The 24613-nt window shown below is 38.6% G+C and overlaps 1 protein-coding gene across 9 annotated transcripts in view; it reads right to left on the reverse strand.

Annotated features, from left to right (window-relative positions):
- RBFOX2 (RNA binding fox-1 homolog 2) overlaps positions 1-23252 on the reverse strand; it is a 63181-nt gene extending 39929 nt beyond the window's left edge. For 2 of the 9 annotated variants that reach the window (XM_053469074.1, XM_053469075.1), the window contains exon 1: positions 22905-23245. In XM_053469074.1, the coding sequence (XP_053325049.1) occupies positions 22905-22949 (45 nt within the window). In that variant the 5' untranslated portion in view covers positions 22950-23245. Of the gene's footprint in view, positions 1-10704; positions 11427-22904 lie in introns of those variants that run through there. The other 7 variants (XM_053469076.1, XM_053469080.1, XM_053469082.1 and 4 more) reach the window with 7 other exon arrangements.
- Between the last annotated feature and the right edge of the window lie 1361 nt (positions 23253-24613).

A 24613-nucleotide genomic window follows, 5' to 3' on the forward strand; every position in this document is an offset into this window, starting at 1 on the left:
AAAAATGCTTATCTTTAACAAATTGTGGTTTTATAGAGGTAGAACTAGGTAGACTGTAAGCTCGTTTGAGCAGGGCCCTCCTCACCTGTTGTCTCTGTAAATCAAATTGTTATGTTACATACTACTTGTTATGTCCTGTCAACCCATTGTACAGAGCTACGGAGTTTGATGGCGCTATATAAAAGAATAATAATAGCGGCAGCGATAAAGGTTTTTGAGTCGTGGGGTGAACAGGTTTGGTGTTAAGGCAAAGTGGCTCTGGGCCCTGTGGGGAGCGTAGCAAATGAGCTGGTGGGTTGGTTTTTCCATTAACCCTTTCACATTCACATAATTCCTCATAAATGTGGGAAGGGGTTAAGAGAATATAAATGTATTTATAGGTGCTTATGAAAATGTACAGATCAACTTTTATGAAAAAGAGAAACTTGGAAAGGAATAGAATAGGTGCATCTTAAACCTAAGGCAATTCAAATGGTCCATTAAGTTTCTGAGCCTTTGCAACAACCAAAAATTTCAGAATCCCACCCAAACACATTTGCCCCTCCCCCCAAGCTAATTTCTCTGCAGTAGACACATTAAGCTGAATGCATCTCCCTGCACATGATGTACTCACCCCCTGTCAGAACCAGTGCTGGCTCTGCTGAACGCTACATGCAGAGCCCAGTGCAAAGGTCTAAAGCAGTGCTATGGATTTCAATGAAGCACTTTCCTGCCACTGACTGGCTTCTCATACTGTCAATCAGCAACAGGAAACCGCCCACTGATTTTATTGGAAGTACTTCACTGTCATTGATTGAGGAGAAGGGAAATTCAGATTTTGTACCAGGGGTGCAAATTCTGTATCAAGTAAGTGTTTTCTTTCTCTATTTTGGAAGAACGCATATAAAAAATATTTCTATAGTAGGGATGCCAGGAACATTAGACTGCCACCTTTAAATATGTAGATATAGTTATTTTTAACCTTAGAACACCATTACTTAGAGAATAGTTATTTTGTTTATTTAATGTAACAGGCTGCAAAATATATTAAGACAAATAATGCATGTATGGTCTGCAAATAAAAGCAAAATGTGATGAAAGATCAGATACTGTGCAGGCACTACTTACACTGTCTAGTTATCAGTTATAAAAAGCATTTTAGTCTGGATATGTTTTGTCAGTGCAGCGAACTCATCCAATTGCTATGATCAATTTCTTTTTAAAAAATGCAAGCACAAAGAAAGAATATTCTGAGCATATTGTACTTCACCCCCAGTATCAAGTGACCATCTCTCTGCAATGATCTGTCAGATAAACAGACATCAGGCACCAACATAATGATAAAGCAATATTCCCTTCTCAGAAAAGATACCCTTTCTGGGAAATTTCAATTTTTTAAAGGCATTATATAATTTTTTATTTTTTTGTGAAGAATTCTTTGAATTCTATGGTTTTACATATCAGGACAATTACCTGTTCCTTAGCAGGTCTAAAAAGCAGGCAAATACAACTTCAGATGAACAACAACACATGACATAATATACTGTATCATGATTTATTGAACAAAAATAAAGCCAAAGTAGAGAAGCCATGCGTGATAAACTACACCCCATGATTCGATAGCTTGTAGCGCCAACTTTAGCAGCAATAACTTGAAGTAATAGTTTTCTGTATGAAAGTCATTGTGGGGGACTTTTGGCCCATTCTTCTTTACAACATTGCTTGAATTCAGTGAGATTTGTGGGCATTTGTTTATGCACAACTCTCATAAGGTCCCACCACAGCACTTTAATCGGGTTGAGGTCTGGAGTGTGATTGGGCCATTGCAACACCTTCATTCTTTTTCAGCCATTCTGTTGTAGATTTGTTGGTGTGCTTGGGATCATTATCCTGTTTCTTCATCCAATTTTGGTCAAGCAGTCAGAGAGGTGGCCTCACATTAGACTCTAAACTACTTTGGTATACAGAGGAGTTCATGGTCGACTCAATGACTGCAAGGTTCCCAGGTCCTGTGGCTCCTTCCACCTTGCGTAACAGTTGTTATGAGGTGTTTGTGCTAGTCTGTCCAAAGGGCATTGTTCCAGAAGTCTTGTGGTTTGTTTAGATGCAACTTTGCAAACGTGAGCGGTTTTAGAAAAAAGGCGCTTTCTCATGGCAACCCTTCCAAAACAAACCATACTTAACATGCTAACTGAGGCCTGTAGTCGGAGATCTAACACTTGGGTTTTTTGCAATTTCTCTGAGCGTAGCACGCTCTGACCGTAGGGTGAATTTGCTGGGACGTCCACCCCTGGATTGGCAATTGTGTTGAGTGTTACCCACTTTTGAACAATCTTTCTCACTGTAGAATGATGGACTTATAACCATTCCCAGATTCATGGGGAACAACGATTGCTCCTCTAAGATCATTGCTGATGTCCTTCCTCCTTGGCTTTGCATTTACACACATCTGAATGGTCCAGACCAGTAAACTGCTAAATCTTAGGTTTATATTAAGGTGGCCACACTTGCTCATGATTAATTAATCAAGGGCATTTTATCAGCAGAACCTGTCTTAATGGAAGGAGTATGGGTGTACTTAGGTTTCACATATGGCTTCTCCATTTTAGCTTTATTTTTGTTGAATAAATCATGTGTAATATATCATGTTGTCGTGTTCATCTGAAGTTGTAGTTACCTAATTTTTTGACCTGCTAAGGAGCAGATGATTGAATTCTATGTTTTTTTTCACACGGCTGTATGTGTGCGACTTCCACAGATATGTGCAATGGATAGAAGTAGACAGGCGTATGTGTTGTTATATATATATATATATATATATATATATATATATATATATATATATATATATATATATAAACACACATAGAAATCACATCACTGAAAATAAATAAGGTCACTGTGGAAGATAATGCAATAGTATTGGGTATTAGAAAGTGAATGTAATCATAAGCTGCTTCATCACTTCATGAAAGAAAGGGTAATTATACCTGTTAGGAACTAAAGGGTTATGGAAAGTTTTCAATGAATGTGTATGAGCGTTATCTAAATATAGGACACAGACCGATATATACAAACATTTCAAATCTTAATTTGCTTCATCTGGAGCACTTGACCTTGAGCAAAAATAATAAAAAACACATCTCTGATTTTTGACAGGTGAATGAAAAAGGGCAGAAGTGAGACCAGCTGGCAAAAGGCAGAATCTAGCTTTCAACAAAAAGTGTATGAAAATAAAGAGATTAAAAAAAAATGTGGAAAAGCAACATGCAAAATAAGTCACCTGAAAGACACAAAGGAAGAACATGTAAGATATGATATAATCATGATGTAAACAAGGCCACTACATTTTCCACAACCAAGTGATATCACTATGGATGATCTAGTGTCAAATTGGTTCTGAATAGTTTATATTATTAGCTTCCAACAGCAAAGAGAAAACATTTTATTTTTGTCTATCAGAACTAGTCAGCTAGGCCTGACAGAAAGAATAAAAAAACTAAATGTCTTCTGATAATAGGGTAACAAAGCAAAGGACTACTTGGGAGTAAAGGAGAAAGTTAGCTATGGCCAAGTGTCATCTTTAAGTTAATGTTTTTTCCCCCCTTACAAATGTATGGAGGGATTTATCAGAACTACCCCCATGGATTTAGTTTTCCTGCACCTCAGTTATATGCTTTGTGGGATTTGTATTCGGTGAACCTCATACCTGGTGCCATAGAGTGCATACGTGGATGCTCCAGCAAGGGTTTGCATGTGATTTCCCAGCGGTCTAATGAGACCACTTGTGCACATGGACAGAAAGCAATTCAACTAGAGTACTTCCCACCCTTGACTGGCTGCAGCAGTTAAAACTGACATTAATAGCAGAGCACAGAGGGTGTTATTGGATAAATAATGCATATTATAAAGCACTTTAATATATTATTGCTGAGACTGTTTGGGACATTTATCCGTTCCTTTATTGAGACAAAATATAGATTTCATTTTGGAAAAAGAATAAATGAATTGAGAACTAAATCAAGAAAAAAAAGCAAAGGGAAAGCAGAAAAAAAATGAAATGGGTCCTACATAAAACAAACAATGTTTTCATCTGCATTGCAGTTAATAGATCTTGCCCACAGATGATATTCCAAATAAATTTAGTGGATCGAGATTGGGTAAGAAAGAATCGCTTTGCGTTTCCTAATCCCAGAGGTTCTTTCTTGTATACAAATTATGTACTGCAGTTTCTATTTCTTAGCAGAACAACTAATGTTACAATCAAAATATGGATTATCACATGATAGGTCTAATAAGAATGGACACTAATTTATAGGGGGAAAAGTAATTAACAGACAATTTTTCTCACTGGGACATAATCTAAATGCTTTATTATACGAAGATTGGCGAGTTTACACACCCATTTTTAATTGATATAACAGTAGAGAAAAAAGGATTTACTGGTGTACTATATTGCCATTACTTCACCACCGCAACAATGAAAATGCAATAAATTGTAGTGTAGCGGTAACATATAAAACTCTATTACATACTAAGCAGATTGACCCTTTGAGTGCGGTTGACATTTTTTCCATGAGAGGCCAGGCCAATTTTCGTATTTTTACTATCCTTACATTAAGGTTACAATAGAAAATAGTCAAGTAAGGCTATTGAAAACCGTACATCACATTTTATATATTAGTTAAAAATAAGAAAAATGTGACAAATTCCAAAACCAATTGTAACAGCGATGGAAATTAAATAATTTTCTTAAAAGCGCAAACTCTCGTTAAACTTATCTATGCTTATACATATATGTAGATTAGTTGCATATGCAGCCCACATTGGTGACAGAAATACAGTTTAGGAACACATAAGAGGTTCAATTTGATAAACTGTGTCGATCAAAATATAACAACATAGATATGTTCACAAGAACAGCACTGGGAGTTTTGGTCCTAAAAGCTTGTCAGATTTTAGTTATTAAAAACATTTAATATATTTATATAAAGCATAATTTTACATTGGGGCTACGCTTGTGACATTACAGACTCTGATCCATGGATGCCCTCAAACTGAAAATCCCATAAGAGATACATAACTGGCCTTCTCAACCCACTGCGATGGCTATGTTCATCCAAGGTTGCTAGAGGTTCAATGGGAATTATCACTATAACCACTTTTAGAACTATTGAAATATGTGAATTCAACACACACATGACCTAGTCATGTGATGCAACAGCTCCAGTCTTTGGCCAGCAAACAGGTCTGGAATTCTTTGTATAAAACTACATAGAACTAAAGAGCGGGGTAAAATCTGAAGAACCTTTATTCCATCAGACACCAAAAAACCGATCAGGGCAGGAGACAGAGGTGTTATGTCCATTCTGACATGCAGCCCTGGGTCTGTGCACCTCTGCGTTAAGGTTTATTTGACTAAATTAAGAGAGAGCAATGAATATGTTTAGTCAAAACCTTCAATAAAATTACATATACCATGTGCCTTCTGTGCCAAATGGTGTTGCAAAAGCAATATATATATATAGCAAAAAAGTCTGGGGTCACTTAGCCGTTTTTGTGGAAAACGGTGAAATTTGTAGCTGTGCCAACATAATTGCCAGAGGGTTTTCTAACGATCAATAAGCCTTTTAAACTTAAACTGGATTAGTGAACACAACATGCCATTGGAATAGTGATGGTTGCTGGTAAAGGGTCTCTGTACGCCTATAAATATATTCCATTAAAAAATCAGCCGTTTCCAGCCACAATAGTCATTTAAAACAAAAAACTGTATTTCTGATCCATTTGATGCTATTTTTAAGTGTAAGCCATGGTTAAGTATACACAAATTAATTTTCTTGTACTAAATGACGTGAAGTTAGACAGATCCCCTTTTACATTTATATGGAAGAAACTGAACGTAACCTAACAAAAGGAGTGAATATATGCCTGAGTAGTTATACGTCTGACCGCTTTGTTTTTTCATTTTCTGATTCAACTGCACCTCTGCATTCCAATCAGCTATATTTTCTCTTCTAAGACAGACCCCTCCCCCACATCTCTCTTCTTGCCACGAGTCTGTGTGATGCACTGTGTGTTCCCAGTCTCCCCCCTCATCCTCCTCCAATCCTTCTGTGCAAGTACACAGCTAATGCTGGTCTTGGAGCAGTACAACCCCCCCCCCAAAAAAAACCCCAACAACTTTCAATTGGAACCCACCCTTGCTCAGAGGGACAAATTTGTCATAAAGCAAATGTCTGCTTTCTACATTAGATGTCCACGTTATTAAAGTGACACTACAGTATGTTACAAGTTTTTAATTGACGAGCAGGTAGGGTTGTAAAATAATCTGAACTGGTGAAAACTTCTGTAGCCAATTATTTTGGTGTTTAGGAGGTATATATATATATATATATATATATATATATATATATATATATATATATATATACACATTATTTCTCAAGACACATCAAGGGCAAGACGCGTAATATTATAGGAATAAAAATGTAAGAATTCTGGTTGTGCCATAACATTTGTTGTTCATGGCATGCTCAGATATGAAGGTTAATATCATTTTTGTAACACAAACCAGACAAATATTTACGGATGGTATGGGCAACTGCTTATGGCGTGATTATATGTCTTTTCATTGTTATTATCATTATGATGATGATGATGATCAGCGGCTCCAGTAATAGTTTAATAACAAAACGATAAACATTCATACATTGGTGGAATCACAGTCTCTCGCTTTTTACATTTCTTTAATTTCTGCGACAAGCTTCATAAACCAACTCCGGTGACTCACAAAACGGCCAAAAAATCTAAGCAACATTTAGTAACAGCCGAAACAGACTGTCTTTCACATTTCTCCCCTAATAATATTGGAGTAATGTAACTTTTATTGGACAACCAAACTTAATTGATGTGTGCCGCATAGTCTTTCAGTATATCACTATATAAATGGATTTTCAAATTTAATATAACCTGAAACAGTCTGCCAATGTATGAAACTTTGATTGGAATTCCTGTGGTTTCCACACACATTGCAACCCACGTGTAAGACTCCAGGCAGACATAAAAAGCCACCGCAGATGAAGACGTGTGCCCACAGCGTTTCCCCTCTACATTAGGGACAAAAGGAGGGTCACTGAAAAACAAAGTATCTGACCCTTTTAGAAAAGGATCCCCCTCCTAGCCAATATGTCCTTAAAGTGACAACAGCTAATTTGATCCAGTTCTCCCTTCCCCCTACAGCTCTGTCTTTCTTCACCTCATCACCCCTCCTCCACAGCTCTCCTCTCTCCACCTACCCCCTCCCTTTCCGGTTTGAGATTGGAAACAGGCCTGCCTGGAAGAGCAGATAAAACAGAGTGAAAAGGGAAAGATGCAAGTATAGAGCCAAGCAAGATTTATTTTTCCACCCCAAGCACATTAGTACTTTTAGAACTCTCGTCCGAAAACTACATGGGAACTAAATTAAAATTGAAACTGAATTTCTACTTATTCACAATGATTTAAAGCACTATGGTCACATCCTACAATTTTGAAAAATGTAACCACTTATAGTGATTGACACTTTCAAAGAAATAAAAGACCAAAATGTAGCTGATTCAGTCTGTATTTGTACATAGACAAGCTTGCCTTCATTACTAGAAAGAACTATTGACCAGCTACTAATAAAAAATGGAAGGTGAGAAAAACTATTAAAAAGCTATTCTTATTCACTAAAGGGGGAGCTCACACGAGAGTGAGGTAGAGTTGTGTTTCAGCTGTTTAGTTAAAATACCCCAGTGAGCTTCTGCTACAGAAATAACTATATAATATACAGTTAAATGTGTGAAGTCTCCTTACATGTTGAATTGTGCACTATGCAGGGCCAGCTCAGCCCTTCACACCAGAGAAACTTGTCAGGTTTTGCCTCTTCATAATGAATAATGGAGAGAGTTAAACTACATCTCTCCTGCCAACTCTCTTTTAAGTGAATAAACCCAAAAGTAATGAATTTGGAGCAATAAACATGCCAACCACTGGAATGTTTGTACTTGAATAATTACATTATTTACTTTGATAATACAGCTTAATATGTCTCAATCTCCTTATAAAATATGCTATATTTATATAGCATATATATATATATATATATATATATATATATATATATATATATATATATATATATATATTAGGCCACATCAGTTCATCATGTATAAACACAATCTAGGTTTTATTGATTTTGAACATACATACATAGACATGTAAATGATCTTGCTAGGGCAGGCTTGTCGACCTCTATGCCTCAAGTGCACAAACTGACAAGGAACTCTGATTTTCCAGTCTTTGCTCAATTTAGCATATATAAGATTTTGGTTTGTTTAAATTGTCCAATGCAAGACTGACAAAGTGTTCATGTGTAGCTTAAAAATTATTTTTCACTCCATTTCACTTATATGGCAAGGCAGATTAATCTTGCAGTCCTTTAGCTCAAGAGAAACCCCTTATACAGGAGTCCAGATGCTCTTCACAAGTTACCATCATATAGTTCTAAATAATGAAATGTGGCTACATAATTTTGAAAAAAAATGTAGGCCTGAAAACAGTTAACATTTTTTATTTTCAAACATTTCTAAATTGTCACTGCCCCCTATTGCAACAACGCTAGAGAATCTGCTGCAATACAAATAAATGTAATAAAAATCAACTTCTCTACCTCAAAAACCCACGAAGAGGGCTAATCATGATATACTAATGTACAAGGATTTTGAATACATGTGCAAGCAAGCCGTTCAAAATAGGAACGCTCGTCTGAAAAGAACACAGTTGTATCCTCATTAAATTACTATGTTGTTAGGATATTTATTTTTTTAACAAAATTGTATTAGATGCACATATACATAACTCCACCTATGCCTTAACATTACAAAGGCTACTCTGTATGGTAAACTAAAGGTGAAAGATAATCTACCCACAGGCCCAGAACGCATACAAAGATAAATATGAAGCGTTACAAGAAAGAAAGAAAAAAAAATTATTGGAATTTTTTCTTAATGTATCTAGGACCCAAATCTTAATATTGCTCGCCTCTTCCCTGGCACATTTAAAATCATTCTCTTGTTTTTCAATGCTCTTTTGTTTTAGTTCAGTAAGCCCCTATGTAAAGCATACATCATCTCTTTTTTTGGTGGCTGCATTAAGAGAACAAGCAAGGTAAGGTCAAAGGGACTTTAAGCTGAAAAATCTGCAGTCTGTAAGCATCTCCGCCTTGCAAGATATGAGTGGTTATTCAAGCAGGGGGTCTACAGGTATACCTGATGACTGAAAGGAAAATACTATGTATAAGTACACAGAAGATATATGCATAGTTTGGTAAATCTGGGCTACAGACTGAAATACCAACCTCTTCCTGCACATAATAATAATAATATTATTATTAATAAATAGCTACACTTTTTGGACACATATACTAACACAAAAGGTAGATGCCAGACTAGCATTATCGTGAAGAATTAGTCTAGATACATGCATCAATTTACACATAAAAAAGCAATTCTGCATCGTGCGCTAAACACAACATTTACATTCAGATTTAGTATATATTATTTGATTTTAAATCGCTGATTGAATACATTTTACCAAAACACAAAAATGTCCACAAAACACTGAACCGAATACAGATACTAACGGCCATGGACAACAAACCCACGTTGTGCCCAGGTATAGATACATTTCACTGACTCAATCAGAATTAGTAACAGTTCTGTGAGAGGCTAATCTGCAAATGAACAGACACACAGCCCTCATTCTCATTTAAACGAGTCATGCAGCAGGAGGAAAACCCGAAAAGTAAAATATGTCTGTTGCCTCCAAATCAAACAAGGCATTCATTTGGTCTGCTGCTCGATCACAGAAGTCACCCCTGATTTACTCCTCCCGCTTCCGTCCCTGTAAGGTATATATAAAAGCATTCTCAAACCGAATTAGCCTGCTATGGGGCCCTCTGCAGGATTCCCTGCATGTTCTGCAATATCCTGGGAATGCCCCAGTGTAAGCAAACCTATGCGCGAGGCACCTTATATGGAGCCTTGAATATGCAAAGCCATGTTATTACTAGGACTGCTATAATGTACCATCTTAGCCGCCGCAAACAGGACATCCTTAAATATTTAGCACTATCTAGAATAATGGAAAGCATATCTTTTGATATCTAAATCGATCGCTTGCCGTTGTAATTTATATGGTAAAGAAAGAAACAAACAACACACACACACATATACCCTCTATACAGCCATCTGTGTTATTTATCGAACTGCATCCGACTGCAGTGAACACACGCAATAATTCAAAGCTGGGAAGTGTGCATTTTACAATGCATCACCGCTCGTTCGGATTCATATTTGGTACCGTCTATCTATGCAGCCCATTACCATATTGTTCATTTTAACATTGGTCACGGAGAGCGCTGACAGAATGGAGTGAAAAGCCCCACTGGAAATTACTGAATGCAAAAATGGGTTAGAAGACATAGGGTAATGAGCTCATATTACTTTCCCTATTAACATTAAGATCTAAAATTGGGACACATCGCCAGAAAACATCCGCATGGTACTAATTACCAGGAGAAACAAAGACATAAAAAACAAAGGATGGTGAGAAATGGAGAGGAAGAAGGGGGTGGGAAACCCGCAAACCAAGAAGAGAGGAATACAGACACAGGAAAAAAAAAACATACATCACCCTTACCTGCGAAACCATTTTATTCTTCTCCATAAACCAGCAGAAGTGGAGAGGGGCAAAAAGACCTTGATGGGCCGCGCTGGCAATCTGATCACCTCTCGCTGTGCTATAGACGGGGTACTGCTTATGATCCCGGACAATGCTTTGTCCTTGTGTACGTCTTTTTCCTTTCTTTCTTCCTATCTTTTTTTTTTTTTTTTTTTTTTGCACCCTTCTCTCTCCCTCTCTGGATCAAGCTCCTCCTTCTGACACCAGGGGTAATTTATCACTGCTTTACCACTCCTTCCTCCCCTCCCAGCTCTCCCTCTCGCGTCTTTTCCTTTCCCCTCCCCCTTATCGTTTGCTTAGCTGGCTGAGCGACTGGAAAAAGGTATGTGTCTAAATTCACATGGCAGCGAGTGATGAACTGGACAAAGTTTAACTACGTAACGCACGTATTAGAAGAGGAGATAGAAAGAGAACAGGTCGGCGTAAGACATCGAAATACATAAATCGTAGTAAATGTATTACTTCTACAAATCCACGAGAACAGAGAGTCCACGAAAGCAGAAAACCCCAGGAAGCAAGAAACGGAAGACACTTGTGTAAAGGCTGTAAGGATATATTGTACGTATTACCAACTCGGAGTCTGTTAGTGTATGACCTAAAGATGTCCAAAGCGTTAAACGGGCACTCCACTAACCGATACACTTCACTGCATGTGATAGCTGTTTCCACTTTAAAACATGTCGGCCATTAACCATGTCGGTACCTACACCTGTTTTAAAGCCGCTTGAATTTATTTTTTTTAAAAACTTTTAATTAATACTAAATAGTTCCCCATGGTTAAAATGTGTTGGAATTAATCATTCTATTCCCTTCACAAAGGCCCACAACAAAAGAGCAATGGACAAACTATCAAGATGCACACAGATGTCCTAATGTTGTTATTTTATTCCTTATGCAAACATATTCTCTTTCCTTTTCCGCTCTCATCTTTCTTTTCTTTTTCGCTCCCCTACCATTTGGTTTAATCACTAGTGGCCCTGTCATTAATTGGCTCCTTCAAGCAATGCACCCTAAAGGCAGGTCACTCTTTCTTCTTCCGCATTCTAAGTACCTGCATTCTTTGTGGGTGAGGATGCCTTTAAAATGGCTTACTATGCATTCTTTAACTGAAAGAATAAAAGCACTTTAAGAAGAAGTTGCAACCTTCTGTCATCTTTGGTTGTTTAAAGCCCTCTGGAAAACAGTCTCTGAGCATAGGCCATGTGCACACTGGGAAGCAAGATATGCGTTTGGCTGAACTGTCTCCTGCAAGCCAAGGAGCAGGGAAGAAGGTAGGGAGAGAGAGAGAGAGAGCACAAGCGCAGGGAGGATTCTGATGAATCCTTCTATGCATTTGTAAGGAGGAAAGAAAAACTAAAGGAAATACTCTGCTTTCATATGCACATGATGGTGCACAAAGAGGCGTTTCTATCCCTTAACATATTAAAACAACAAAGCACCAGCAAGAGTCGACTGCTTTTGTTTTGTTTTCTCAAAAGCGCTTTGGTTTTGCGTAGCATTTTTTTATTCAAGTTAAGTGCAAGTGTAAAAAATGGTGGTAGACTGCCATAGTCCACTGGCTTCTGCATGCAATATTTCTGTTTGAAAGGTACCACGATATCAGCATGTATAGAAAACTCACAGAAAGTGGAAATGGTTCTTATATATAATAAATTATAAAAAGAAAAACCACACAAAATACTTAATCTACAGCATCAACACTTGTAAAACAAGTTATTCCTAGCCAGGTTTCTCCTTATGTGGACTGGTAAGATGTAGTAATGAAGTGCCTACAGGGGATCCTAATGTGGGAGCAATGCCATTCAAGCCAAGTGGACAGATGGAATATGTTCGTAGATGTAATGGAGGCAGCCCAGACGTGGAGTGAGGACGCGTTATTCTGTTGATGCCAGAATATGCAAAGTATCAGTAGAAGAAAAAATAGCCCTTTATGTTTCTTTGCAAACCAACTGCAGGGGCTAATAATGTTTAAGTAATGGTCACATTGTTCAGACCAATAAGATAAAACTCATTACAATGTAACTACCACCCTATCTAACTTGCACAAAAAAGTATCCAGTCGTAGAGATATAAATTATACAATAGCCAGTAAAGAGTGTTATGTCCTATTTAAGTCAAATGTTGCTTGATCATGAAAAATGTGATTGATAAAAGTTTTACAATTTAATTTGTTGTATTATCAAATTAGAATACTGTATTTTTATATACATGATTATTGCTTTGACATAGTTAAATGTAAGCTTCATTGAGCAGGGCCTTCCTCGCCCGTTTCTGCAATCCTAATTGTTATGTTATATACTACTTGTCAAGTCCTGTTTACCATTGTACGGTGCTGCACAATATAATATGGTGCTATAGTAAACAAATATTTTTTTTAATGTTCTGATTTGAAAGGGTTAATATTGAAAAAGATCATGATTCATTTGATTTGTTTATATAACTGATGCATTTTAACATGAATAATATTCTTTTGAAACAAACATCTTTCACTGAACAGTGGACAGCTATTATAGTGAACGGTATGATTAGTATATCTTCTTTTTATATTTGCTTGATGTTCCAGTATTCTATATTTTAGGGGTCGACATGTTCATCGAATACGCATGGGCATTGCATAAGGTAAACAACAAAGTCTGTATTGAATGTAATAAAATAATTTATATGAAAGGTTTCTGCTGTGCTGTTACGTTAAATTTGGCCATAGCTCCATGCAATGATGCATGCGGTGACGGGCATCCAACAGAACAGGTCTTAAATATACACACACGTGGACTTTTAGTATTTTACTTTGCTTGCTGCGTAGTGAAGGCCTTATCCCTCCTCCCTATAAGAGGAGTAAATCTGACCATCATGCTCAGATTTACCTGTAGGGTCAGGGATGTTCCTATCTGGCACTACATCAATTGGATCTGTAGGTTGGGTCGCACAGACTTGTTCAATTCTTGAACCCTTGGTGAGGGTATTGGCTCTTCATGGGGTAACAATGGACATTTCGCTAGAGGTCCCTCATCAATTGTTGTTTACATAAGTGAAATTGTTATGTTTTGTTATACTACTCATTACGTCCATCGTACAGCTATGTGGTATATGACGGCGCACTATAAAACAATAAATAATATGCAGCCATTTCCTGACCAATAAATAATAATAATAATAAAATACCATCTAAGTGTAGAGCACACAATGCTTTAATAGCTTGTCTAATGTTAACTCCCTGCTTGGGAGAGTCTCAAACTTTAGCTCACTACCTCATTCCTCACAAATATATTCTAAAGTGTGTGCAAACATGAAAATGTGCATTTTTCTAACAACCCTTGGATTTCTTTAGATGTGACTGTTAAACATAATTGAAAGAGCTATATCTGTTTAGTAACTTCTCAGAGTACACCAATACCACACATGCAAAGTCAATTAAAGGGACAGATGCTCTCATACCCTACGACCCTTTTCACACTCTGATCACACAGAAAATAGAATAAGCATTGCTTTTGTGATATTATGTTGGACTAGCTAAAGAAGGAATAATCCGAGACCGCACCTCTAGCGTATTTGCTCGACCACCCCCCCAAAATTTGAATATTGAGAAAATAAAGAAAAAGCCTGAATATAAGACTACCCTATAGGAAAAAGTTTTACTTGTAAATATTAATTCACATGTTAACTCTTTTATATTTAATAAAAACTGATTGCGAAAAGAGAATTTTTTTGGTTTTTATTTCCTTTGCCAACTTGCCCCCTACTTATGCACATCTGCCCCCAGGCTTGCCACTTTGCCCCCCTGATATGTCTTATACACCACTCTGCCCCCACTCCTGATTTACCAATGCATCCCCAGCCTTGTCCCCCATGCTTCATACTCCCTGGTGTCTATTGGGGGCAGCCAGCGGACGTCTGCCAGAGAGAAGGATCCAGGTCTGGATCTTATTCTTACAGTCAGATCTATATTTGAGGTCCGATTATAAGATGACCTCGAATATAAGACAAGGGCTATTTTTATTTTTTTAAAGCATTTGCTCTGAAAAAAACTTGTTTTATATTTGAGCAAATACGGTAAAGTGTCAGAGTTAAATTATTTCATAGGACAGGTGTTGCATTGGTTGCGGAAAAGACAACTAGGTGTGCTCTAGTCTGTCTTTATAGTAGGGCGATTGTAATGTAAGGACATGAGTTTGCATTAAAGCAGTTTAACTAAGATCTTTAGATCTTTTAACAAGATTTAGACCACTTCCACAAGATTAACAAAAAAAAACGGGGGGGGGCATTTACTAATCAAGTTTTCTGTTTTTATTTTGCAACATCTCATGTTAATTTCACCAATGTAGCATCAAATAAAAATATTTACATTTGTGTGAAAATATATATATATATATATATATATATATATATATATATATATATATATATAGTATTAGTATTACATGTGTACAAGTCTATTGAACTGTAAAATGTAAGTTTTGGTAAAGTGAGAGGTACTGTTTTTGTTTTTTGTTTTTTTTGCATATTCCGGCCACCTGTGTAGATAAAACAGGTAAGCTTTCTGTTATGTTGGGCCAAGAGCTGGGCCGGACTGGCCATCTGGCACAAGAGCCGGTTCCATCCAAAGGTGAGGCGGGCTGATTATTCTCACCAATTCTCACTGCAGAACAATGTGCTTGCCTTATCCTTACTGAAAAATGGAATGACCAACACTGCAGCCCGTTCAGCAGCTGCAGCAGCTGGGGTGTGATCTCACTATAAGGCAATCTGTTCCCAAGTTTTGCTCTGGGGGGGACTACTGCCTCCTGGACCTGCTGCCCTAGGCCTGTATACCTCACTAAAAACAAACACAAGCTGCTTTTAAGAACTAATTATGCAATACTGAGTATTAATACGATAGATCTGTGGTGAAGCCAGTAATTCTATAATTTATGATGCAGGCCTCAAAGACTAAAAATAGAAATACCCGACGGGCACTCTTTCCTCAATAGTTTTATACAGGTGCTTCACACACAAAATACAAACAGTTCAAGGACCTCCAGCACAAAACTGTTCCAAAGCAACAGCCCTGGCAAGAAGATGAACAGTAACATTTTATTTGCATTAACCTCTTCCTAAGTACACAGAAAAGCTATTAAATCTTAAAATGATACCTAGTTTTCACATACCTTAAAGATGTTTAGACATCAGTGCTGATTAGAAGGGTAACTGGCCTGCTAAAGCGGTTTCTTTTATGGATGACATAGCAAGGATCACAGCAAGCACGCATAAGACTTAAGTGAGCATGGGAGATTAGTGAACACGTGGGAAATCTGGTACATTTTATTTTATACAATCAGCTCTCAAGTCTTGTATCAGAAATTTTAATGCAGCCCTGCAGTATCCATTTTTTCCAGAAATATCACTTTTTCAAGGGGAGGGCCAGGTCACAGATGTTCAGCACTACAATGTGCTGCTGATAAAGATCTGCCTTGAGGGCCAGGAATACACAATTTTAATTTAGACGCAGAGGTAAATTATTCATGGAGCAGCAGTTTTTATGTCTTAGCCAAGCCTCCAACAGAGGATAATGCAGCAGAGCTGAGACAGATATGAGCTGCATTCAGTTTGACTGGAAGCTGTTTCACAGCATAGAAGGAGGAGGAGTTCCATTAGCAGGCCAAAAGACACTATGAAAACTCAGCAATGAAACATCCAGTGCTATATTTATAATAAGCATTATGAGCACAAACAAAGGGGACTGTATGCACCGATCTCTGCTCATAGTTCAAATATATAGATGGTTTTTGTGAGATGGATGATCCGTGACTGTACTTGTGAAAATACACAATGTGTAAGCCCATGTTGCACATTTCGAAGGAGAAATAACAAAATTGAATCAATGACCACTGGTAATTTTCCAGAACGCCGGACCCAAATAGCTGTACATAATAAACACATATTTTAAAGAATGAATTATGTCTTAATTGATGCAAAAAAAACCTCCATAAGCATTGACATGAAATATATAATTGAATACACATGCATGACCTACACAGAGACCCTGTTTGCACCATATTTAATAAGTAGTACTGGTCCCCCACACACTTAAGGGAAAAACATAAAAATGCTTGGAAGGTGGAGCTTAAACTATGGTGAGGCACATGGCTTCTCCTAAAGAGGTGCAAAGGAACATGTGCGTGGTGCTAGAGCTGGCACATCCACTGTCTAGAGCCCTTGCATGACATCAGCAGCATTCGGCTGCATAGGGACACTGGTGCAGAATCAGGGCAATGACATCAGGCAAAAATAAACACTTGAAGTGTCCCATGCCTTGCCACAAGCTACTCCTAGTTTGTCAGCACTGACACCTTTTTGTGTCAAGACAAACAGAAAAGGGTAATCTACATTATTATTTTGCAAAATAACTTATATGACTATTGGCAGTAGCAGCCAAAAGTATTAGTAGACTTTGCTGCCACGCACACAGTACACACACCTTGGCGAGGCATGCTTAAAATGTATTAAACATGAATATGAAAAGGTAGAAATAAGAAAAAGGAAGCTTTGGGTAATGCTGCTCCTCCATTTGTCTCCTGTAGCACCCTCAAAAACTATTTTGCACATGGCTAGCTTGCTTTATAGAGACGGCAAAAAGCCATTAATGCATCAGGAAAATACCAATAAGCATATAGTTCAAAATATAAGGTGTTATATTTTATACTTTATACTTAATTTCACTGGCTGATGTCCTCATATAAATGAGTGGGTTTGACCCATTTCACAACAGTCCCAAATTAAGCTAGGCAAAATGTTGCAGCCATTTACCGTATTTGCTCGATTATAAGACGAGGTTTTTTTCAGAGCAAATGCTCTGAAAAATACCCCTCGTCTTATAATCGGGGTCGTCCTATAATCAGACCTCAAACAGGTCTGACTATGAGACTACTAAGATCCAGATCCCCCGCAGCTGCAGGGGACCTGGATCCTCCTGTCTAATCCCCCCCCCCGCCCCACTTACCGGTACTTCTGAGTCCCCGGTGTGTAGCTGGGGCAGCGTGTAGATGTCTACGCGATTCGCGTAGACAACTTCCGCTGCAGCATGAAGGAGGTGTGGCTAGCAGCGGGTGTTGTCTGCGTCCATCGCGCAGACCTTCCCCGGCTGTCAGAGATCAGAGTTCCCCGCACTGGTGCCGGTGCCGCACCGGTGCGGGGAACTCTGATCTCTGACAGTCGGGGAAGGTCTGCGCGATGGACGCAGACAACCCCCGCTGCTAGCCACGCCTCCTTCCGGCTGCAGCGTAAGTGCGTGGGATCTACACGCTGCCCCGGCTACATGACAGGGAAGTCAGAAGCACCAGTAAGTTGGGGAGGGGCCGGGGGAGTGTCAAATGGGGTCATAAGGCATTTCTGGAGGCAGAGTGCTCTGTGAAATGCCTTTTAACCCCCTTAATGCCACTCTGCCTCCAGAAATGCCTTTTTAACCCTCTATATGCCACTCTGCCTCCTGAATGCCTTAAACCTCCCTATATGCCATTCTTCCCCATAATATGCCTTTTAACCCTCTAAATGCCAGAGTGGCATATAGGGGTATAAGGCATTTCTGGAGGCAGAGTGGCACATAGGGGGTCAAAAGGCATATGATGGGGCACAGTGGCATATAGGGTTAAAAGGCATATCATGGGGCACAGTGGCATTTAGAGGGTTAAAAGGCATATCATGGGGCACAGTGGCATATAGGGGGTATAAGGCATTTCTGGGGCAGATGTGCATAACTGGGGGCAGGTTGGAAAATAGAAGGAAATAAAACCAAAATATTTTTCTCAGTCATAGTTTTTATTAAAAAAAAATAGTTTAGATGAATTAACATTTACTGGTAAAACTTTTTCCCTATAGGGTCGTCTTATATTCAGGCTTTTTCTTTTTTTCCTAAATTAATATTCAGATTTGGGGGGTCGTCTTATAATCAAGCAAATACGGTATAATGGCCATGACAGCTTAGCAGGTACAGTGCCTGCATCAGGAACGGAATGTTGCAAAAGGAAAGGAGAAATGGCACTTTATGTAGGTGAAGCACCCTTGCCCACACGTGACATCGCATCATTATCCCAGTGTGGAACATAACAATGTTTGTATAATGCCGTAAACAAGCAAAATCAGTATAAAGAAAAGTAACAATATAAAATTGTGCCTTATATACAGATTACATTGATAGCAAACATGAATATATATTTTTGTGACCAACAAGATAACAGTTTGATACCAATGTACAACTGAATTTGTAATTAACACATTTCAAAGCACATTGTATGTTTAGTGTAATAAAAACACAATTTGCAATTTACTGTGAGATTTACCTGCAAAGCTTGTAGTGTTAATATTATTATTTTAAAATATGTTCACTTGGCAGTTCTATAAAGAACCACAGGAGAAACATTTTATAAGTGCTTAATAATGCAGAATGTGACAGTTGCTAATGCCACGCTTATTTTACTTAATTTTAAGTATTTCTTTATGTATCTTTATTTTAAGACTTCTCTTCTTTTAGTAAAGTAGTGGCTACCTCCATTTGTGGATTTGCCAATTTGTAAACTTGTACATATTAAGATTTATGAAACCTGGTGTGTTCTTACAGGAGCTGTTTTAGAGGCCACACTGCAATCACCATGGACATGTGAAATGGTCCTAGCAGCTTGCATAACAGTAATTAACTTCACGATTGTGTCTGAGGACACTTCAGCTCCTCTGATTCCATTATGCTTAGATTGAACATGATAAACGTTGTGTTCTGTGGCATTTAAAGTACACTGTCAATGAGCACTGCAATTATCAGACAGTCAGATACCAACTAAACCTATATCAATACGGACATGTCTAAAAACATTCCTTCCTGTGAATCCAGAACATGCAAAGTTTCCAATGCAATTTTAGGATTACTGGAGAAGACATACAAATAAAGGTTCAAGGTATACCCCATTTTGATTTCTATCTCAATTTTGCACAGGGCCCCTTGATTTCAAATGTATGCTACTTTGAGCGTAGCAGAGGGCAGATTTGAATAGGGCAGATAGTTCCACCTTAATAGTTATTTCAGTCTTGTAAGATCAGCTAATCGTCATTTATAGGGTCATAGAATATTTAAACTTTTTTCCTTTAAACACAATGAGGTCTATTCATTAAAATAGGTGTGGTTAAAGCTCCTTGACTTCATTATACATCGGTCAACCATAACATTATGACTACCAGCCATGTATTATGTAGATCACACTTTTGCCACCAAAACAGCCCTGCTCCATCAAGGCATGGACCCCACTAGACCTCTGAAGGTGTGCTGTGGTGTCTGGCATTGAAACATTAGCAGCAGATCCTTTAAGTACTGTAAGCTATGAGGTGGGCCTCCATGAATGCTTCCTGGTGCCATGTGTTCTCCAGGTAAGCGACGCACGCACCCGCCCATTCACGTGATGTAAAAGAAAATGTGATTCATCAGACCAAGCCACCTTTGCTCTGTGGTCCAGTTCATATGCTCATGTGTCCATTGTAGGTACTTTTGGCAGTGGACAGGGGTCAACATGGGCATCAGACACCTTTCTATCAGAACCAGCATTACATTTTTAAGCAATTTGAGCTAGAGTGACTCGTCTGTTGGATTTGACCAGACGGGCCAGCCTTCCCCCCACGTGTATCAATGAGTCATGTCCACCCATGATCCTGTCGCCAGTTAACTGCTTTTCCTTCCTTGGACTATTTTTGATAGGTACTGACCACTGCAGACATGGAACACCCCACATGACCTGCAGTTTTGTAGATGTTCTGACCCGGTCGTTTAGCCATCACAATTTGGCCCTTGTCAGTCTCAGATCCTTTTGCTTGGCCATTTTTCCTACTTCTAACACATCAACTTTGAAGATGAAATGTTCACTTGCTGCCTAATATATCCCACCCACTGACAGGTGCCATGATAACAAGATTATCAGTGTTATTAACTTCACTTGTCAGTGGTCATAATGTGGCTGATCGGTGTATATTATGAAGGTCCTCAAAAGCTCCTGCTGTATGAAGAGCTTGGCTGGTCTGGTATAATGCGTTTCACTATTAATTAGAAAGCATCAACATTGGTCGGTTCCTGAAGCTACAATAGCTAAGCTGGCCCTGCATGACGAATACAATAATGGGTGAGGAGACTTTGGAGAAATCTCACTGATTCGACTGTGGATTATACAGGGCCAGTCAAGTTCTTACTACAGCAGAAGCTTATTGGGCATGGGCCTTAATAATGTATAGTGAAGTCAAGGTGATGAAACTGTCTCCCCTTAGTTAATAGACCCCAAGTCTAAGTTCAGTGTTTCCTGCTTACCCCAGATCCAAGATGAAAGGTTGTTTACCAGGGTGGAGTTTCCACTAGCTGTAGACAGGGGTCCCCCATTATCTCTATATTCAAGCCATGGAATGAGAAACTTTCCATGCTTTGGTATAGGAAAAAAGGTCTGCAATCAAAGTAGATCAGTCTGTACATTAATGCAGAGAACCAGTCTCTGTCTAGCCCACTGCTGTTTTGATCACAGCGCACTGCCTGCATCTGTTTTCTGGAGTGAGCTCCTCAAATTCAATCCTACTTTGAAACCCCATTAGGTATAAGTACCCATCCACAGTGTTTGTTATTCACTATTCTTTACTTATTGTCTTCATGCAGAACACATAATATGAGGCAGGGCTGGCCAGTGGACAGTTGCCTCCATTGACTGCTCTGTTGTAAAGAATGTGTGCCACTACATGAAACATTGTGGTTTTTTTTTTAAATTCTACAAATATCCACCAGGGTGCCAAGATTAATTAAGATTTTAGATACTGACGAATGGATAATTTTAAGTTCCATTTATAGGTTTTTCTATTCAATCTGAAAATACATTTTTTTAACAGTACTGGAGAGAGCTTGTGTTTTTCATTGTTTTTATTACTGAGCCACCTGGCTGGATTTGCCACCTTGGTTGAATGTTGCCATCCCTCAACTGATCCCATAAATTATTAATTAGTTATTGAATTTGAGATTATGTAACTGCTACTCGTAGGCCACAATTTTTTTTTCTTTTTTTTTTAAACAAATACATTTAAGATAGTGTTTTTTTTTATAGCCAAAATCACACATTTAAGGTAATCCTAAATTCATATATATAAAAGAATAGGGATTTTTCACATTTTTGTGAAGCGGCCTGTTCAAATAACTGAAGAAGATCTGAAGAAGGGATCTCCCTATAACTTTTTACTGGTGCTTCTTCAAATATCCAAGGGCAATGTTTTTCAAGGACAAGTTACTCATGGTGCAGTTCTATAGCGTCAAATCTCATGCCACAGGACATTCTCCAGAGTTAGGTTACCATTAGGCCAATGAAAGAGAGGTCACTAGTACGCTTTCACAGGTGCTACAATCACTCAACATCCACACACAAATATATACAAATATATATTTGTCTAACTTAATATAGTTTATATTAATGCAGACTAAAAAGTATAGTATCCATTAATATGAAAAGAAATTAATGGTTTGCACATCTAAAGAAATGCAACAAGATTGTAAACAAATATTCAGTTTGCCTTATATAATCATGCTTAAAAAAGCTCAGCGATGAAATAAGATCAGCAAGAATCTCAAAACCTTAGGGACACATACAGGACAAGTGTGAGGACTTTCAGATGAACAGTTTACTTTGACAAGTTTTCTTTCAGTTGTCGAAAGCACATTTTCACTCATAAATATTATGTTTTATGAAGTGTACCTAAAATAAGATGAACTGAGATTTACAAAAATGAGTAGTAATGCTCAAGGCTGTACTATAAGTTGGTCTTCAAGGAGAATCCATGCATCCCAGAGTAGAATCCAGATTTAGCCATGTGAGCTTTAGTAGAGGAGGGGATTCCCTTTATACACGACTGAGGTGTCAGAGACATGGTAGTTGGATCAAGAATTAACATTAGTGTAGAATAAAGAAAACGTTGAACCTTTTTCTGTTTACATGTAAGGGGAAGAAATTTGGAAAATAATATCCTCATATAGGTCATGAATGTCTAATGATAGGAAATTGTACTGGAGGTTGAGGGAACTTTAATATAACTGGATTTATTTAGAAGAAGAAGAAAACAATCAGAGGAAATATCTAAAATAGTATACGAAGTTAGAGGTAATGAGTATAATAAAGAGGCCTTACCTGTACAACTGGATAAGGATATTCCATGCAGTATACACCAAACATGCTCCTGTCAGAGCTCACCCTGTGAGCAGCAACCCTTGTTGTGGGGTCCACTTTTGTAGGGGAAGGGAGGAAGGATATCAGAAGGTATCTCACTAATCACAGGGGAAGCTGGGACATGAATGGGGAATAGATATAAATATGGGGCAGGGAGTGCTCTTTAGTAGCAGCGTCTGCCAAGAGGAGTAGCAGAGAGATATGAAGACACCGGGGCAGCCTGGATCTGTGAGTCTATACGGGACAGCTGGGCTAGGAGAGAGGAGGGGGTCCAGGATGGGTGTGGGATGGGGGTGGTAAGGGAGACAGGTGGCTTGATCAGAGAAGAGAAGCCCCTTTGGCCATGCGTGTGCCTGAGAGGGACATGAAGGGAGGGAGGATAGGGGGTGGAGGAGAACAGGAGCTCTGCTATTTGCAGTGTGATACCTTCTGTAGGGCTTACAACTCTTACATTCAATCACAGCTTCAACTCCTTGCCTCCTGCTCCATACCCCAACCCCCCCTTTGACAGCTGTTAGGGGCATTGGGGTGACAAAAGGAACAGAACTGATTCCTCCCCCTCCCCCATCAGCTGTTCTAGTCATACTCCCTAGAATTAAGCATGACCGGACGTTATACGAGGTGGGGGGAGGTAGGGGTGGAAGGAATCTGGATGATGGACAGGAACAGGTGAGATGCTTGCTTGTCACAAGAAAAGTAAATAAGTCAGCGACTTTACGAACGAACACTGAAGCAAAGACTGTTTAAGTCGTTCCAGCAATAAAAGGGTCCAATTCAGACACCAGCAGAATTCAAGTGACAACTGCAGTTATAACATTTTGGGACACTAAGAACACCAATGACCGTTTGAACATTTTGATGTGCATGATTTATTTTGTTTTATGTGGATCAGCGCCACATTTGCTTGTATTAGTATGCACATTGTTCATTTTAGTGAAAACACAATCAATTATATGGCAAAAAATGCAGTGCCTTGGTGCAGAAGGTAATAATGTCAAATCTAAAATTCAGGTTGGTTGGCCTAGACCCAACAAGTGTACCAAAAGCACCCAACCTAGCTTTATATATGGGTTCATTAGGTAAATTCTATAGCTTATATTCCAAAATGCTGAGTGAACACAGGTGCCAAGTAGCCATAGCTCCTACAGTTTTAGAGCTAGCTATTTTTTATTACTCTGCATTGGTGTATCCAGGGCCAGCCTTAGGTTTTCGGGTACCCTGTGACGTCCCTTCATCATCACACCCAGAGAATATTTGTCCCCTCCTTCACTGTACCACGCCTCTCTCACAACACAAGGAAAGACAGTGTTGCGAGTAAAGAGTAATAAAATGGAATTTAATTAAATTAATTAAATTAAATTACATGAAAACATTATGTTGCATGTATAGATCAATTAAAAAATCACATGCAAACATGCATTGAATGTATAGATTGAATAAATAATGCATGGAAACCATAAATTGCAGGCATAGATCCAGGTTTGCACACCCAAAAGGTTAGCATATGAACAGCATCTACATTGCTCACTTAGAACTTGCCCAAGCACCTGGATTGCGTCCATAGGGCTTGCTCAGTACCAGTATTGCATCCACATGGCTTGGCCCAGCACCCAGATTGCATACACACTTGCTTGCCCTTATATCTTGCCCTTATATCTACTTGCATACAA

The sequence above is a fragment of the Spea bombifrons genome, chromosome 6, assembly GCF_027358695.1.
Source record: "Spea bombifrons isolate aSpeBom1 chromosome 6, aSpeBom1.2.pri, whole genome shotgun sequence".
Classification (NCBI taxonomy): Eukaryota; Metazoa; Chordata; class Amphibia; order Anura; family Pelobatidae; genus Spea; species Spea bombifrons.